Source organism: Colletotrichum gloeosporioides, assembly GCF_011800055.1.
Source record: "Colletotrichum gloeosporioides strain Lc1 chromosome Unknown consensus_122, whole genome shotgun sequence".
Lineage (NCBI taxonomy): Eukaryota > Fungi > Ascomycota > Sordariomycetes > Glomerellales > Glomerellaceae > Colletotrichum > Colletotrichum gloeosporioides.
Window position 1 is genome coordinate 32,330 of NW_025544767.1, and position 18,060 is coordinate 50,389.

The 18,060-nt window shown below is 52.1% G+C and overlaps 5 protein-coding genes across 5 annotated transcripts; 3 read left to right on the plus strand and 2 right to left on the minus strand.

The window, feature by feature from the left end:
* Positions 1–365: 365 nt before the first annotated feature.
* On the plus strand, positions 366–1,278 carry GCG54_00015684 (3-hydroxyacyl-CoA dehydrogenase type-2; the record flags this gene model as incomplete). The annotated part of the gene is made up of 2 exons (XM_045415459.1): positions 366–609; positions 695–1,278. 2 exons carry the CDS (start codon positions 366–368, stop codon positions 1,276–1,278), a joined length of 828 nt encoding a protein of 275 aa, XP_045256096.1.
* Positions 1,279–1,566: 288 nt separating this feature from the next.
* Positions 1,567–2,888, minus strand: GCG54_00015685 (Conidiophore development protein hymA; the record flags this gene model as incomplete). The annotated part of the gene is made up of 4 exons (XM_045415460.1): positions 1,567–2,052; positions 2,122–2,618; positions 2,657–2,714; positions 2,784–2,888. 4 exons carry the CDS (start codon positions 2,886–2,888, stop codon positions 1,567–1,569), a joined length of 1,146 nt encoding a protein of 381 aa, XP_045256097.1.
* A 1,024-nt stretch (positions 2,889–3,912) lies between these two features.
* Positions 3,913–7,316, plus strand: GCG54_00015686 (Isoleucine--tRNA ligase cytoplasmic; the record flags this gene model as incomplete). Its single annotated transcript, XM_045415461.1, has 3 exons — positions 3,913–3,987; positions 4,091–6,146; positions 6,208–7,316. 3 exons carry the CDS (start codon positions 3,913–3,915, stop codon positions 7,314–7,316), a joined length of 3,240 nt encoding a protein of 1,079 aa, XP_045256098.1.
* A 200-nt stretch (positions 7,317–7,516) lies between these two features.
* Positions 7,517–7,813, minus strand: GCG54_00015687 (uncharacterized protein; the record flags this gene model as incomplete). Its single annotated transcript, XM_045415462.1, has 2 exons — positions 7,517–7,675; positions 7,754–7,813. 2 exons carry the CDS (start codon positions 7,811–7,813, stop codon positions 7,517–7,519), a joined length of 219 nt encoding a protein of 72 aa, XP_045256099.1.
* A 1,023-nt stretch (positions 7,814–8,836) lies between these two features.
* Positions 8,837–17,494, plus strand: GCG54_00015688 (Regulator of V-ATPase in vacuolar membrane protein 1; the record flags this gene model as incomplete). Its single annotated transcript, XM_045415463.1, has 11 exons — positions 8,837–8,933; positions 9,025–10,075; positions 10,202–12,345; positions 13,008–13,177; positions 13,232–13,420; positions 13,521–15,785; positions 15,846–16,289; positions 16,345–16,591; positions 16,653–16,903; positions 16,982–17,210; positions 17,265–17,494. 11 exons carry the CDS (start codon positions 8,837–8,839, stop codon positions 17,492–17,494), a joined length of 7,317 nt encoding a protein of 2,438 aa, XP_045256100.1.
* Between the last annotated feature and the right edge of the window lie 566 nt (positions 17,495–18,060).

The following is an 18,060-nucleotide window of genomic DNA, read 5'->3' on the forward strand; positions in this document are numbered from 1 at the left end:
AGGGTCAGGCTCTCATTAATTTGCTATTAGCTGGATCTTAAAGCTTCTTAATCCCGACACATAGCTTTTGGGGGCGGTTATTGACGCTGATGCCCGCAGAGGGTTTTCTGTTCGTGAGATAAAGCTGATTGGCTCTGTTCATCTGCCTCGGCAGTCTTTGATGACTGATGGCGGCGATAATGGTGCTAAAATCCGTAGGCTTCCCCGCAAACGGGATGGGGACGGCGAGAGTGAGGGCGTGCGTTTCCATCTACCTATCATGTGTTTTCAGAAACCTACTCACTCCGTGTGTAGCCGACGTCTTTGGCGATCTGTGAGCGTACCCAAGACACATAGCAGAAAGCTGGCTGAAAGATTGCTTGATCATGGCGTCCGTCTTTGCCTCCTCAAATACCGCAGTTATTACGGGTGGCGCCTCAGGCATTGGCCTAGCAATTGCCCAAAGATGTCTCGATCGACAAATGACAGTGGTCATAGTTGACCGTGATACAAGGCTTCTCGATGAGGCTAAATCCACACTGAGGGGCTCAGTAAAATTATTCGAGATGGACGTCAGCATCTTGCAGGACTGGGAGAGGTTGAAGATTGAAGTCAACAGCACACTTGGTGGTCAGTTCTTTTGTTCTCACTCCGCGCTCACCCTTTCGAGACACGCCACTGCGCGACAATGCCACTGGAGCTGACCTCTTCAAAGGCCGAATCGACTTGTTAGTTCTCAACGCTGGTGTTGGCGGCAAATCAAGCTGGCAGGATCTGGACAGCTTCCATCGCATCATCGACACAAACCTGTACGGTATTGTTAACGGCATCAACACCCTTTTGCCTTTGGTGGGCAATGGACAATCTTCCCAGTCGGCCGTGGTCATTACAGGCTCAAAGCAAGGCATCACGAATCCACCAGGGAACCCGGCCTATAACGCCAGCAAGGCGGCTGTCAAGTCCGTTGCCGAACATTTGTCATTTGATCTTAGAAACACCGCTACAACAGCGCACCTTCTAGTGCCAGGTTGGACTTTCACTGGCCTCGCCGGTGCTGGTTCCGGCAGACAAAAGCCAGCCGCCGCCTGGAGTCCTGAGCAAGTAGCTGAGTATTTGGAACAGAAAATGGAGTTGGGCTTATTTTATATCATTTGCCCGGACAACGAGGTGACGGAAGACCTGGATTGTAAGAGGATGCTTTGGAGCGTTGGGGACATCGTCCATGGCCGGCCTCCGTTGAGCAGGTGGCGCGAGGAATATAAGGAAAAGGCACAAGAGTGGATCATCAAAGATACGTAGACCAAGGTCGCCGTGGGAAAGGACTATCGGCATGGAGACTTTCCAATCCATCCATGTCACAATATCGGCATGCCGAAAATTGATTATCAGCTTGCTGGACAACGCGATGTTTTGGGAACCGTCCTACCATGAACGCCAGACGCGAATGCACATTCAATCGATGTCGCCATGAAAGCTCGAGCTTCTGAGACCTCCGCTTCAATTACATCGAAACTCCCTTCAGCGACATGTTCAAGTTGGGATTGTCACTTCCCGCATAGTTTTCCCTTTCCCTCTGTTTCAAACCGGTCAAGTGCCGCCAGACATGCCATGCCTCTGAGGCGGCACTGGGCTTGGCGGCATATTTCTGATCTGCTTGATGAGGAACTCCCTTTCATCAATGAACTGTTCATCGTCGGTCCGGTCTTCCAGAAAATGGGACAAGAACGTGAGTAGCTTTTCCCTATTCATGAGCAATATCTTTTGGACCGCAATTGACTTATGAGGGTTGGCAACGAAGACCTTGAAGACGTGGAAGCCCTCATACTGGACCATCTTGCGGTCGTCTCTCAATAGGTTCATGCAAATCTTCAGATGCTCTCCGCGATCAACGTAGGCGGTCATAACGCTATAGTTTGAGCGGTCCAGCAAGATCTCGCCGAGTAATTTGATGGACTGTCGCTTGGTGACATAACTGTTGGATTGTACAAGTATGTTATTGTACTTGTCGAAGAAGAGGTCGAAGTTGACCGACAAGTACCTCGGGACAAGCTCCTTGTGTTTCGTAAGAAGTTCCTAAAGATAGGGCAGGTCAGAAATCGTACCAGCAGCTGAAGGTTCGCTGTAGCAATAGGGTCGCCTTACTCTAAACGTGGTGAAGGCATCCGCAGCGACTTCGAAAGAGCTCTTGTCGATCCAGTCAAAAAACCTCCAAAAGACGCCGTCGCCGCTTTGACGGCGGTCTCGGTCAATCAAATTGATACCTTTATTGCTAGATCCAGATTCTTCATTGTCATCGTACAAGATTATGGCGGCGGCGGCTTCTGATTTAAGGACTTCTCGGAGAACGGAACCGGCAGGCGTTGCGCTCTCCTTGTGCTCGTACCCTCGACAAAGTTCCAGCAAAACTTGCGGGCGGTTGTTGACAACGTAGGACAGAGCGAGAGGGTCGCTCTTAGGCGAGCCGGTTGGAGGGCGGAAACGGAAGACGTAGGAGAAGATAACCTGGGTATCTTTGCGGGATTCGAACGGTAAGCGCCAGAGATTTACGGCAAGTAAGTAAAGAAGATCCTCCTCAATCAAGCCAGTAACGAGTTGATATATCTGTTCGGGGCTGCTATCAGCCTCTGATCCGACATTAGCTGCCATGGTCCAAGGTAGACGAGGTATAAAGACCAACCTTGAGTACCTTGCAAAATGAACTTCATCTGGTTCAGGACTCTGGCAAGCTCTTCGGCCTGACGAGAGGATAGGTCAGCACTTTGATGGTCCAAAAGAGATGCGCGGCAACCATAATGAGGGCTGACCTTCACAGAGCCATTTGGTCCTTCCAGCTTCGTCAAATGCTCCCTGGCTTGTTTGGGTAGGTCCACGGCCGGCCTCGTTCTGGCCCTGCCAAACAGGAAGGACATTGCGGACGAGGATGGAGAGAACCGAGTGTATTTTGCGGGATTCGCAGTTTTTATGGGTGGGTTTGAGGTATTTTATCGGTTCTGAGTCGAGTGTGCGGACTGGGCTGGGTTGTTAGGTACGCTTCGGTGTCGTTGACGAAGATTGCAGGTCTGAGAGATGTGCTGAATACCAGTCGGAAGAGGGCTGCTGTATGTTGATTGTAGTAAATTCCCCGGCAACGGGATAAACGACACGGTTGCGCGGGGGCGAGGGTATTGTGAACCGTCGAGGAGAGTATCGTGGGGAGGGGATAAATGAGCGGGGCGTCAGGTCGACGTTGGGTTGTTTATGTTGATGATCAGCCCTTGCCAGCCGGAGAAGGCGTTGCTTGGTGACCTGGTATCGAAGGCGCCTATCCGTTTGTCTGGGTACCTACCGTGCTCCCTTACAAGCAGTGTGCGGCATCGCCTGCTGAGGCACATGGCACCTAGGTAGGTGCCTACCTACCATGCAAGGCACCTTTCGCAGGCTTATGTAAGACACGTCTTCGACTCGGGACATAGAGACTTACGGGCCTAGGCAGGCCCAAGGTACCAACCACCAGGTGCAGCGACGATGTACCTCCCTTGGTACCTTAGGCCGGGAAGGAGGGGAAGGGACCAAGGTGCCTATCTGGAAAACTCACTGCCCCGCGCTCGACTTAAGTCAATTGGAAAAAATTACCCCACTGACTCACATCGCCCACCAAAAAAGACCCCTCCAAATCAACGTGCATTCAGAGCCACAACCTCTCCTCGACAAGTCGTCGGTCTTGATTCACCCGCAAAGACTCATTCGAGCCTCTGCCGCTGCCTTGCCTGCTTACAACCACGACGGTTTCTACAAGATACGGGCTTGGGCTTCATTTCTCTTTCTTGTGACAACCCATCGAATCGGACCCTCGCTGGCCAGCCATCCTTGGCGCGCAACTCTGGTGTTTGCAAACCTCACAACCACGCTGCGCACTTGTTGCGTTCGACGCCTCACCGCTTCGATTCCGCCAACATGTCTATCGACTTTCCCAAGGAAGAGGTCGAGATCATCAAGAAATGGCGCGAGATCAAGGCATTTGAGCGTCAGGTAAGCCTTGATCGTTCATCTCCGAGCGTTGTCTCGCTTTCCAGAGAACTATAAGCGCCGCACTATTCCCTCCACCTACTAACATCTCATTTCTGCTACATAGCTCGAATTGACCCAGGGAAAACCTCTCTACACATTCTACGATGGCCCCCCCTTTGCAACCGGTCTGCCTCACTACGGTCACCTGTTGGCCTCCACCATCAAAGACATCATCCCGAGATACTGGTCAATGAAGGGCTTCCATGTCGAAAGACGCTTCGGCTGGGATACCCACGGCCTGCCCATTGAGCACGAAATTGACAAGAAGCTGGGAATCTCCGGAAAGGCTGCTGTCATGAAGCTTGGTCTTAAAAACTACAATGCTGAATGCAGATCCATCGTCATGCGTTACAGTGAGGAATGGCGGCACACCATCGAGAGACTCGGACGCTGGATTGATTTCGACAACGACTATAAGACCATGGACCCCACCTTCATGGAGTCGGAGTGGTGGGTGTTCAAGCAATTGTTCGATAAGGGAGCTGTCTACCAAGGTCATCGTGTCATGCCCTACTCTACCGCTCTCACCACAGCTCTGAGCAACTTCGAGGCCAACCAGAACTACCAAGATGTCACTGATCCTGCCATTGTCATCTCCTTCCCTCTCCGCGATGACCCTGAGACTCATCTCCTGGCATGGACAACCACACCTTGGACACTGCCGTCGCATCTCGGTCTTGCTGCCCACCCTGAATTTGAGTACATCAAAATCCAGGACGAGAAATCCGGCAAGAAATACATCATTCTCGAGAAGCTCTTAAACACTTTGTACAAGGACCCCAAGAAAGCCAAGTACAAGGTTCTCGAGAAGATCAGAGGCAAGGAAATGCTGGGCTGGCAGTATGAGCCCCCTTTCAACTACTTCTACGAAGAGTACAAGGACGTCGCCTTCAGGGTCTTGAACGCCGAATACGTTACTGACGACAGCGGTACTGGTATCGTTCACCAGGCCCCGGCTTTTGGCGAGGACGATTACAACGTTGCCCTCGCTGCTGGTATCATCACTGAAAACAGACCGCCGCCGGACCCTATTGACGACAAGGGTCACTTCGGCCCGCGCATTTCTGATTTTGCAGGAATGCATGTCAAGGAGGCCGATAAACACATCATCAAGTATCTAAAGGGTACTGGAAGACTTGTCGTTGATTCTTCTCTCAAGCACTCGTATCCCATGTGCTACCGTTCCGACACGCCTCTCATCTACCGAGCTGTACCTTCATGGTTCGTTCGCATCCCAGAAATCATTCCACAGATGCTTGAAAACATTAAGGGATCCCACTGGGTTCCCTCTTTTGTGAAGGAACGCCGGTTCGCCAGCTGGATTGAAAATGCCCGCGACTGGAACGTGTCGAGAAACCGGTACTGGGGCACTCCCATTCCCTTGTGGGTAAGCGACGACATGGAGGAGCGCGTTTGTATTGGCAGCGTGCAAGAATTGAAGGAGTTGAGTGGCTACGATGGGGACCTGTCGGATCTCCATCGTGACAACATTGACCACATTACCATCCCCAGTAAAATGGGCAAGGGACAGTTGAGGCGCGTGGAGGAAGTCTTCGATTGCTGGTTCGAATCTGGCAGCATGCCTTACGCCAGCCAACACTATCCTTTCGAGAATGTCGACAAGTTCAACGCATCCTTCCCTGGTGATTTCATTGCGGAGGGCCTGGATCAGACAAGAGGCTGGTTCTACACTCTCCTGGTTCTCGGTACACATCTCTTTGGAAAGATCCCCTTCCAAAACTGCGTTGTCAACGGCATCGTTCTCGCTGAGGATGGCAAGAAGATGTCGAAGCGTCTCAAGAACTATCCAGCACCAGACCTGGTCATGGACAAGTACGGATCGGATGCTCTTCGCCTTTATCTGATCAACTCGCCAGTCGTCCGTGCTGAACCCTTGCGCTTCAAGGAGTCCGGGGTAAAGGAGATTGTGCAGAAAGTGTTGTTGCCGCTTTGGAACAGCTACAAATTTTTTGAGGGCCAAGTTTCCTTGCTCAAGAAGGTCGAGGGCGTTGACTACGTCTGGAGCCCAGAAACGCAGTCAAGTAATGACAATGTGATGGACCGGTGGATCTTGGCAAGTTGCCAGAGTCTGCTCCAATTTGTTAACGACGAGATGAATGGTATGTTCAATCCATATATCCGAAGCTGTTGAACTTCACTGACACTTTGACTTGCATGTAGCGTACCGCTTGTATACCGTTGTCCCTCGACTTCTTGGCCTCATTGACAACACGACCAACTGGTACATCAAGCTCAACAGAAGACGTCTCAAGGGTGAGAATGGAGAGGAAGACACCAAGCATGCCCTCAACACCCTATTTGAAGTGCTTTTCACGCTGTGCCGAGGTCTTGCCCCTTTCACACCCTTTATCACCGATACCATCTACCAAAAGCTCAGGCCGTATATTCCCAGAGAGGCGGACGCAGAGGACCCACGTAGCATTCACTTTCTGCCATTCCCGGATGTGCGTCAGGAACTTTTCGACGAGGAGGTCGAGCGCAGAGTGGGCAGAATGCAGAGAGTCATCGATTTGGTCCGCGTCTCTCGTGAGAGGAGGGCCATTGGTCTGAAAACGCCCCTGAAGACACTTGTTGTTATTCACCGCGATCCTCAATACCTGAAGGACTTGGAATCTCTCTCATCCTACATCAAGGAAGAGATGAACGTGAGAGATCTGGTTCTTTCTTCAGACGAGGCCAAGTACAACGTTCAATACAGCGTGACGGCGGACTGGCCTGTTCTAGGCAAGAAGCTCAAGAAGGATATGGCGCGGGTGAAGAAGGCGCTGCCGACTCTCAGCAGCGATGCTGTCAAAGAGTACTCGGAGAAGAAGGAGATCCTGGTCGACGGAATTCGTCTGGAGGACGGTGATCTTGTAGTGAGGCGTGGCCTGAGGGAGGATGAGGCTTCCAAGAACCTGGAGACGAACTCAGACAACGATGTACTCACGATCCTGGACGCCGAGCTCTATGTGGATCTCGCGCACGAGGGAATCGCTCGAGAGATCATCAATCGCGTCCAGCGCCTCCGGAAGAAGGCCCAACTGCAGCCAACCGATGATATCAAGATGGAGTACAAGATTATCAGCGACCCCGATAAGATTGGACTCGAAGAGGTATTCCAGACTCAAGGCAAGGCTATTGAGAAGGCGCTGCGCAGACCCATGGACAAACATGAAGTCACGCAGGTGGAGGGTGAGGCCTCTGGCCTGGGGCAGAAAGTAGTCATTGCGGAGGAGGAGCAGGAGGTGCAGCATGCGACCTTCCTGCTCCGCTTGCTTGAGTTGTAAAGATGCGACGGCTGAAGGCGTGGAAGTAGCCATAAGGTAAGAAGCACTGGGCGAAAGACACATGTGCAGGCAAACAAGCGCCTTAGCCTTAGAAGACCAGAATAGAAAGGTGGAACATCAAATTGAGACTTTTGCAGAATATTGCATTTCGTAAGGGTAGTGTCGGCAACTATCTGGCTGTACGAGCCGCAGCCTACAACTCAGCATGTGTTAGTGATGTGTTTTGAGCCGCCGTAACTGGCTGTGGGTTGGTAGCGATGTACAATATAACAGTCTTTCAATCTGAGGAATTCCTTGACACACTTGTCCTTATGCACGGAATTGTAGTCGGCGACAATGCACTTGCCGTACAAAGTGGTCTGCTCACGTCAGCATCAAGGCTTTGGGGATGAGGTAAGTAGAGATGTGGGTTGTCTACGATGGAGCGGGGAACCGACCTCGACAGAGCATTGCGATACGGCAGAAGCAAACTTCTGAATGGGCCGTGGACGATTCATGGTGATAGTGCCTCGGCGCGACGTGGATTCGCGGAAGAAATGTTCAATTTCCAGATGCAGGTGTGCAAGATCGAGGATAGAAAAGCTACGAAAAGCTTTAGAAGCGGAACTCTACTACATCAACCTCAATAACTGATTACGAGCTTAGGTACCTTAGGCAGTCCTTGATTACCTAAGGCAGCGAGGGCCGACAAAATGGCCAATTAGGTACGAAGCCGTCGCGATCTCATTGGTTTGCAGCCCGGTCTAGGATGCTACACCACCTAGATACCTTAGGTACCTTGTACCTACACAGTACACTCCTCGAGGTCCCTACAGCGCATACCCAGACCTAGGTACCTAAGGTAGGTTAGGTGGTATTGTGAACCAACTGCTGCTTTCCATGGGTGACCATACGACTGCGGTTGCTGGGCGTGGTCCTCTAAATAAACACACAAGAAGTGAAGGAAATACGGGAGGCAGCTCGGGCAGTTCAACCTCTTTCCTGATCTGCTTTTCCCTCTGTCCTCCCGGAATTCCTCCCAGACGTTATTCACTTTAGGACAGCGCGTCGCTTGTAGTGTCCAGGGATACCTTGCGTTTTGTCCTAGCTTCGCTAGTGCCGCCTTTACCGCCGACGCGCGCGATAGACAAAGCTGTCAGTCAGGCTGCACCATTGTACCTGGCCATTGTATTTGCAACTTTTCGCGACGCGCTGCGTTCGCCGCCGTACATTATCCTTCTTCGCCCACGGAAGTCGGTCGAGCTCTTTCGATACTCCTCGTTTCTTCCTCTGTGGATATCGCTGCGGCCAAATGTATTCGGCGTTCATTGCATGCGGTCCTTCGCCTTTTGCCCATGAAATTTGACGATACCCCCAGTTTTCGATAGCCCGCGACGATTGCGATCGCGACCGGAATCGCACCATCAACACCAATCACGCCCGTACGATCACAAGCAACAACTCCTCCTGCTCTTCCACCGCTGTCGCTGCTATCGCCACTCCTGCCATCTTATTATGCTACCGGAACGGCATCAACTCACATGCCGTCACTGCCGCATCGCCCAGCGCTGGCTCCTCGTGACGGCATATCCAGCTTTGCGTCAATTCAAAGTTCCGACTCTTACTACAGTAACGAAGGTAAGGATATCCAGGATTTTCTTCCACATTTCACAGCCTCTGCAGGCGAATTGAGAGCCATCGAATGGCTCTGCGACTGACACAAAATCAGAAATTGCCATCCTCCACGATGTCGTCACGGCTGCCCAGGATAATCTCGACCTTCTCCCCGAGGGTGAGAGGTTGGCGACGAACGCTCTGTTTCAGGCATACGACGCTGTTCTCCCAAACTACGGTATCGATCCCGAGGAGGACCATCACATCTCGCGCTTGGTCTTCCGAGTCGGCGGCGAGCGCGGCGACGGTTCACTTCTGGATAAACTTCGCAATGTCTTGGCGAGAATGGGTATTGAGCTGGAGTTCGACAGTCGCAGCGAAGGTTCGAGACCGCTTTCTGACCCAGGCGATGAACGAGACCATGAAATTCCGGTGCGACCGTCACCTCCTCACTTCAATAGCGAACATAGCTTTGCTACCACGGACGATAGCTCTTCGGAACATATACAGCCACCACAGCAGGGGCGCTTCAGGCCGATCACTGCCCCAGACGAGGCAATTCGTAATGGCGACCGTGCAAACCTCCAAAGGCTGATGCCCATAATTCCGAGGCCAAATCATCCCGCTCCTGAATTCTCCGAACGCTTAAAGCACTCATCCCAAAGTCACTCGCCATCCACAGCTGCGGGTACGGAGCCGAGTCACAAGAGCCCACGGTCAGTGGCTGGCTCCAACGAGCACCGTGGGGCTAGCGACACCACTATTCAACCCGTTGAGACTGTTGCCCACGATGCGGGAAAGAACGTCAGCATCGCTGCTTCCCGTCCTGTCCGACCCAAGTCTGCTAGGACAGTCAACTGGCTTCTGCCAGAGGACGTTGGAGCAAGGCCTATTGTTGATGGACACGAAACTTCACGGGCGGAGCAAAACATCCATTACGAACCATTTCAAGCACAAAGCGAACAACGTCCACCAAGAAAAGACCAGCCACAATTCTCACCTGACCAAAACATGTCTCATGGCCAGTACCCTCAACACGAGCAGCCCCAGCAATACTTGCCCCAGCATGGCAATCTACATCAGCAACAATTTGTAGCCCAGAACGACATAGATAACCTCCAACATCAACAGTACCAACATTACACTCTATCCCAGCAATCCAATTCGTCTCAAAACCCGCAGCAGCAACAACAACAACAACAACAGCAGCAGCAGCAGCAGCAGCAGCAGCAGCAGCAGCAGCAACGGCGACAGCTGGTGTACATTGATGAACCCCCCAGAAATGAGGTCAGCGGTCGTCAGCCATATATTTCGACAGTCGTCCAGCACGAGACCAGCAAGCGGCCCAGCATTGACTCAAAGATTCTTGGGCAGGAGTCGTCTATTATTGAACGACATAAAGTACAGCAACAGCAGCAGGAGGTAGCGCCAGTTCCACAAAAGGAACCCTCTGGTGACAACGTCCTATTCACTAGGCAAGCCACACCTCCCGATGAGGGATTGGAAGATGACCTAGCGATGCAAGCACGATACGCCTGGCTGGAAAAACGAGCGGCTCGAGCGGCTCGTTACCTGCAGATTCTCAGAGGAATATCACATTGGGAGACCTACGCAACCGAGAAGCATGAAAGAACCGCCGTGGCCAGACGACATATTTTGCGCATGCGCCACTTTGACCCCTGGGAGTTGGTGACAGCAGACGCCAAGCTCAAGGGGCGTCGTATCTTTACTTCCCGCTTGCTGACCCTTTGGGTGAGATGGGCTGACGGCGGTGTTGTCATGGAGCAGCGGGCTGTGACAATATCTGCACGCCGTATAGCTGGAAGAGTTCTGGCCGCCTGGTCTGGTTCATGTTCAACGGTCACGAGGTTGTCGGTTCGGCCCCAATTACAGGCTCTCTGTCTCCAGCAATGGAGATTATCTTGTTCAGCCTTGCGCGTGATTTGTGCACACACAGAAGAACACAATACCAGAACTTGGTGGTCTTTTGCCTTCAATTCCTGGCACCAACAGATGCGATGTTACCAAGACGGCGTAGCAACTCATCGGCGCCTCAGCGTCGTCCGGAACTCCTTAGACCACTGGCAACTAGAGACAAGGGTCGAGATCTTTCGTGCCAAGATGGGGTTCAATCTGGTACGCGATACCATATGCAGATGGCACAACGCTTGTCGACTACCGCCACACCGAGGTACACCTGGGTATAGCGGCCACAGAAGGCACATCAACCAAGCCGATCCGAAGCTGCCACAGACACCCCATGGCATGCATTCCCCTCTGGCCAATTCTCATAGATTGCTCAAGACAACGGTTTTAGACATCTGGCACCGGCAAGCATTGGACATGGCTCGGTTTAGTAAGAGATCGCGAAGCTCTGCTAAACATCAAGCGGCACGACACGTGGTCGATACCTGGCAAGCCGGCAATCAGCATAGCTCAAATCTCTGTACATGGGCCCAGCGTGGTTATTTTTTCGCCAGCGTCAACACAGTGGTGAAAACCTGGCGCTCAAAGGGAGTCTGGAGATCTCAAACGCGAAGGTCTTACGCACGATGCAGGCAACATGTTAAGGCCACCTTAACGAAGGAAAATCTGAGTCGCTGGAAGTCATTGGCCCGAGTGCATCGCAACCTTGGCTGGGAAGCGACTAAGCACCACAGTATGGAGAAGCGGAATCGTGTTGTTGGTTTCTTGGACGTTTGGTATAAGGACAGCAGCCGCGATCGGGGTGCTTCCAGGCTCATTACAGTCGCATGGCTCGGCGAGTGGCATATCATTTCGCAAGACCATGAAAGCGTGCACGGTCGCTCGAAGGAAGTCTGGCAGGAGACCTTAAAAATGCGATACTGGGGTCAATGGCAGTCTACAGTACTTCAACTAAAGAGCAGGGAATATGTTGCCACAGATGTCAGAGAAAGGAATAAGAAGCAGCTCGTTCGTCGTCTTCTTCACCATTGGAAAGGAGATGGAGACATGACCAGGTCACAACATTTGAGCGCGATGAGAGCAAGCCTTGGGAGCTCACGGAAGAGCACTGGACTCGGCATGAGTCGTCAGTCTTTCCAGCTATCAAGGACAGTACACGAGCGGCCGGGGACAGGGCTGTTCAGAGCCTCAAAACGCCAAGAAATGGGCCCTACGGTTGAAGAGGAGGAGGATCAAGATGGGGGAGGTTCAGGAGCCGACGCGGACGGAGTCATCGTGAGCACACCAACACGTTGGACAGGGATGGCATCCTCGGTGCAGTTACCATCCATGACGCCATTTGCTCCTTTGCCAACGCCGTTTGAACGTGAGCTTCGAGAGCGGTACAACAGGAGTGTGCCACCAGCCCAGGCTGGTCAGTTGAGCAGGCTCTCTTTCGCACAAGCCCAGAGGCTTTCCACAGCCGACATGAGTATGCGACGGGCAAATGGCAGTCGGCCTGAGGCGTTGGGTCAAGTGGATTAAAGAGGGTTGGAACTCAGGCTACATGATATGGTTTCTGGTGGATATTGACGTCGTGTTTTGTCTTGGAAAAATGTTTATTAGTATACCCGACTGATTTGAGCCAAAGACGTACTATCTGGGCCAACGTGCATTGTGCCACCTGGGACGTGCAAGTATCGACGTTGCTTGTCACGGCCGGCCGCCAACAAAGATGAATAAAGAAAGGAAAATAAGGAGACAGGTTGAGATGCATAGTTTCCAACTCCGGAAAATATGCGACAAAAGCACTTGCCCCTCGTCGACAGGCATTGGCCAACCATGGCTCAGATGGTCATTCTGCAAGCTGGCGTCATTCTCCAACGTTATCTTATCGCTAGAAGCTTCCCCGAGACCCGTCACCAGACATCTATAGCTACGTACCTTGCCGCACCATTTCCTACTTACCTACGGATACCTCCCTACCCTGCCTTGCCTTCCCTTAATTTGCCTTACCTTGGTGCCGACCTACTCGAGGTTGTACCCCTCTAAAGAACCGCTCATTTGTTCTCGCTCCTAAAAGACCGTCCTTTTTTGCATGAACCTTACGCGTCTCAGAACCCATTCTAAACGCGCCATATCCAGTGGCTTTCATATACGACCTCTGCCATCGCCTGCCCCAATATTTCTCAGCGCTGTGCCGACCAAGTTTCCGTCGGCGACGGGCAACGACCGCGACCTGCTTTCCCGAGCAATGTGGCTGCGAGTCTCGTGCTAGTAGGATGAGAGCAATCCTCCCAGGCAGGCCCAATCCTGGGCTCTACGCTCTTGCGACGGGCTTTTGGGACTCGAGGCACTTCAACGTGAGCCATTGGCGCCTTCGCTTACTCCTATTCCGCTGATATGCGTCCCTGTAGGTCTATATCACGGGCAGCGCGTTCACCATCCTGTGCGATCCAGGCACCATTGTCCAAACCGTCTACGATGAAGACCCATCTCATCTGCAAGCCGTTGCATTCGACGAGTGGTCTGGAAAGATCGCAACTTGCACCGACTCCATCATCAGAGTTTACAAGCCATTTGGACAGTCAGAGGACGCTTTAAAGGTATGTTTCCGATCCAGCCCTGGACTAGCTTGCTCTGGCTCTGTAGACTGTGCTCTGTAGTTTGAAGCGACCCATCGCTAATCCTATGTGTCTGCGATAGTGGGGACTCCAGTCTACGTTCCTTATACCCGGCCTTCGAGATGCTGTCGACAATACCATTTTGAGCTGGGGCACATCCGAAGAGCTCCTCGTAGCTCATTCTGTCCTTTGCATGTATTCGACGGCCGGCGAGCCAAACAGCATATGGACGAAAACCCTCCCGAACCCCTCCAAGCTTGCAGAAATATCCTACGATTCGGCGTACATCGCATCGGTTGGCTTTCAAGACCGCCTTGTCAAGGTGTGGCGCCGTCTTACGTACGGCGCGGAAGACGTGCGCTTCGACTTGGCCTACCTGCGACACCCAGATGTTGTAACAAGTATCCGATGGCGAAAACCATATCATATCGAACAAACTGTCCCAAACGTGCTTTATACTGCATGTGTCGACAACAAGATTCGCATTTGGACTGGGTCCGACCCCCATGCCCCCCAGCAACTGAATCTGTGGGGGACCATTGATCTGGCTTCGGCGTTCCGGGAGCAGAGTCTCAGCCCCCCTACAACATTTCTGGCGTTCGTCATCGACGGCAGGGACGTATCCGCTGCTACGGAGCTAGCTGTACAACGCCGCCCGATTCAGAACGGAGAACAAGATAACGCTCTTGAGCACCTGATTTCCCTTGCAAACAAGAGCCCTGAGCTATGTGTCGCCTTCAACAGTGCTGGGGAAACGGCTGTCTTTGTGTTAGAAGACGTAGGGTCTAAATCCAGCAAGTCCCCGGCCGCGAACTTGTCCCGATTCAAGCCGCAAGACCTCGATTTTATGTGCAGCCAGCACGTTGTGTTACAAAGTTATTGTGACCGGCGGACTGGGCGACTACGTATCTTGTTTCACGACTTTGAGGGCCAAATACATGTTTACGAATCTGACTTGGTGGACCTTCTCAGCCCGACAGCCGACCAGAAATGCCTTTCTCGGCAATGTATGTGGTCTGGGCACTCGGCTCCCATCAAGAAGATGGTCCGAAATTTTAGCGGGCGAGCAGTGGTTTCCAGGACAGCGGAAGGCGAAAGCATCGTCTGGACTCATAATGGCAACACCAAATCAGGATTATCGCGGCAGAGTGTCATTCCAGGTAGTGGACATATTCACCGTATATGTGTCCTCCGAAAAGGCCGCTTTGTCATTTTTTTGGAGCATAACACCATATGTCTCTGGGATTGCCGGTTGCAAAAGGCTACGTTATTGGAACGTCAGTCCTATGAGATTGCCGGCAAGCCTCTGTGTTTGGTGATACTGCCTAGGCAGCCACACGAGGAGTACGCAGTAGCCCACATTGCAACTGTCACCTCGGAACGGCAGGGTCTCGTTTGGAAGGTCAATCTCCCCCAGTATTCACGTCGAGGGTCCGAAACTTATGTCAACGGGCGCGATGAATGTTCGATACAGGAGTACTGCAGGTTTCAACTAAACAATATCGAAGGTCTTGCCTACGTTTTGCCTGTTGACCCGGCAGGTTCTGCACCTGTCACATCCGGCTTTCTTGACGTCTTTGCTAAGGATATTGCTATTTCGTACACGCATTCTGGGCGAGTTGATTTCTGGACAGCCCGTGTCGATTGTACAGGGGACAGGGTTGGATGGCTTTCAACGTGTTCAGCCGAAACGGGGCTTTCGGAGCCAGCATTGGTGAGCGGCAGTACACTCAAGAAAGCGGCACTTGTCGATTCGACCAGGTCCCAGCTATCCATTTGGGACATCGGAGCTGCTCGACTCGAATTCACACAAAACTACGGAACTAACAACATAATTCAGGACCTGGACTGGACATCCACTCCAGACTCACAGTCAATACTGGCGGTGGGGTTCCAGTCCAAGGTTGTTCTATTATGTCAAATGCGTTTTGACTATCTCAATAAAGGACCGGCGTGGGCTGCTGTGCGAGAGATCAGCATTCGAGAGCTGACTCCCCATCCCATAGGCGATTCGACCTGGCTTGGTGATGGGCATCTTGTTATCGGTTCTGGCAACCAGATGTTTGTTCACGGAAGAGAATATGATCTTTCTGGCTCGTTGGTAAAGAGCTTACAGCTTCCCCATAGAAAGAATGGTGTATGGGATTTGTTTGAAGCTGTTCAACGATTCAATGGTCCACTGCCACTCTTTCACCCACAGTTTCTGAGTCAGAGCATTCTTGCAGGAAAGAGTGCAGCGGTGCGAAAGGTGCTCATGTCCTTGTACAAGACACTCAAGTTTCACGTCGCGGATGAACCCATCGACGACTACCTTGGACTCGATCCCTCTGAGTTTTACCAGGACGAGGTACCAACCTTCCTTTAGCCAAGAGGCATCCCATTGAATGCTGACTGAAGAAAATGGCAGGCATCAGCAATGCATGGGTCCGGGTCGCAAATTGGTTCTCACTTTGATTACCAGGCAGCTGCGGATGAAGAGGATGAAAATTTTACTGAAGACGTTGCTTATGCAATCAACGAGCGGTTGACCAAGGTCGATATTGAACAGCTCTCTGGGCATGAGCAGATCCAGTTGGCAGACATTGTCGAGTGTGCCGGGCTCGTTGAGAAACAACGTAGATCTTTGGATGAAAATGGAGCTCGCTTTATGCTCTTCTTCCGCCAACATGCCCTACGGAAGGGCCGGACGAGCGAAATCCAGATGTCCTGGAGAGAGATCAACTGGGCCTACCATTCCACGAGTCAGGACATTCTTGTTGACTTTGTCACGAAACAGTGTCACAGCTGCATTCGCTGGGAAGATGCGAAAGAAAGCGGCATGTTCATGTGGCTCGGTGATCACAATGCGTTGGTAAGAACACTAATCAGGTGATGCGTGACCACCCCCGAAGCTGATGGAGTTACAGCGAGCGCAATTTGAAAATGTTGCTCGAAACGAATACACCAAAAGTGACGCGAAAAACCCGGTCGATTGCAGTCTGTATTACTTGGCTCTCAAGAAGAAAACGGTGCTCCAGGGTCTGTGGCGCATGGCATACGGAAATCGTGAACAGGCTACGACTCAGCGCTTCCTCGCGAACAATTTTGATGATCCAGTGTGGCGGACAAAAGCTCTCAAGAACGCTTATGCTCTGCTCAGCAAGCGTCGGTTCGGTGAGTACCTGCATGTGCACGTGTGCAGCCGCTCACGACTTGCTGACGTTTGGTCCGACAGAGTACGCGGCCGCATTTTTCCTGCTAGCGGATCATCTTCAGGACGCCGTCAATGTTTGTCTCAATCAGTTGAGGGATCTCCAGCGCGCAGTTGCCATTGCAAGGGTTTACGAAGGAGATCAGGGACCGGTTCTAAGGAAGCTATTGGAAGAAGAGGTGCTTGCACTGGCGGCCAGGGAAGGCAATCGTTGGCTCGCCTCTTGGACTTTCTGGATGTTAAATCGCAAAGATATGGCTGTAAGGGCCTTGATTGTGAGTTGTTGCTTCCCCCCATCAGCTAGCCCCGGCGTGTCTGATCGATTACTAACCACGTTTGGATCCATGGCACAGTCACCCGTGTATACCTTGATCGAAACACCATATACCCCTGACATGCAATCGAAGTTGTTCCTCACAGACGACCCGGCTCTAGTGGTTCTGTATGCCCAGCTGCGACAAAAGACGCTGCAGACGCTTCGCGGGGCCTCCAAGGTCACTCCCCGCGTAGAATGGGAGTTTGTGCTACATAGTGCGAAGCTGTACGACCGAATGGGCTGCGACCTACTCGGCTTAGATCTCGGTACGGTTGAATGCAACATTGACATGCGGATACGAAAAACTAACAAAATGGCAGTCCGTAATTGGGAGTTCTTGAAATCCGCCATAAGCACAACGAACGGGCTGGGCGGCGAAATCAATCCGCTGAAGCTGCTGCGTCGCCGTAGTTCATTGGTCGTTGCAGATCTCCCAATGTCGCCTCTTCATGTGGAGATGAGATCTGGCGTGAACAGGAGCAAGGATGCAGCGCCGACAGTCTTCCAGGAGCCGGACTCAAGCTCACTGCTTGATAGCTTCGGTTTCTAATTGTCGACGTACGAACATGGGTCACGTAGTATAAAGGGGGGATCCGCCGCGCTGCATGAACCAGGAAGGCGAGGCATTCACATAGCGAAAATCGAGTTGTAGATTTATCGTTTTGGCATATACTACTCGTGCAATATCAGAAACAGAACGCATGCCGCGTCAGGCTGTCGTTAAAGCAGCCTTGACCAACTCCGATCACTTAGTTGGTAGACGAGGGAACAGTCATGAATATTACTAAGCCACACAGGAAGAGCTCGCACGTCACTTTACCGAGTTCCGGGCCGGACTAGCGTGGTTGGCGGGCATAATCTTAATGTAGGGATGGGCCTTCAACACGTCGCGACGTGCTTCAATTCTGACCAAGCACGGACAAACTTGGGGGTTTGGATCAAAAGAAAAGCGATCCATTGCGGATACGAATCCGGATTACCCATGCCGTTTCGAGGATCTCTCCTGCACGAGCAAGGTTTGCGACCGCACTTTATCTCACTTGATTGACTTAACCAAAGAACAGTACGAAAGTCATTTCTGCCCGCTTTGGACTTCATTACCCCTTCCTCAGGCCC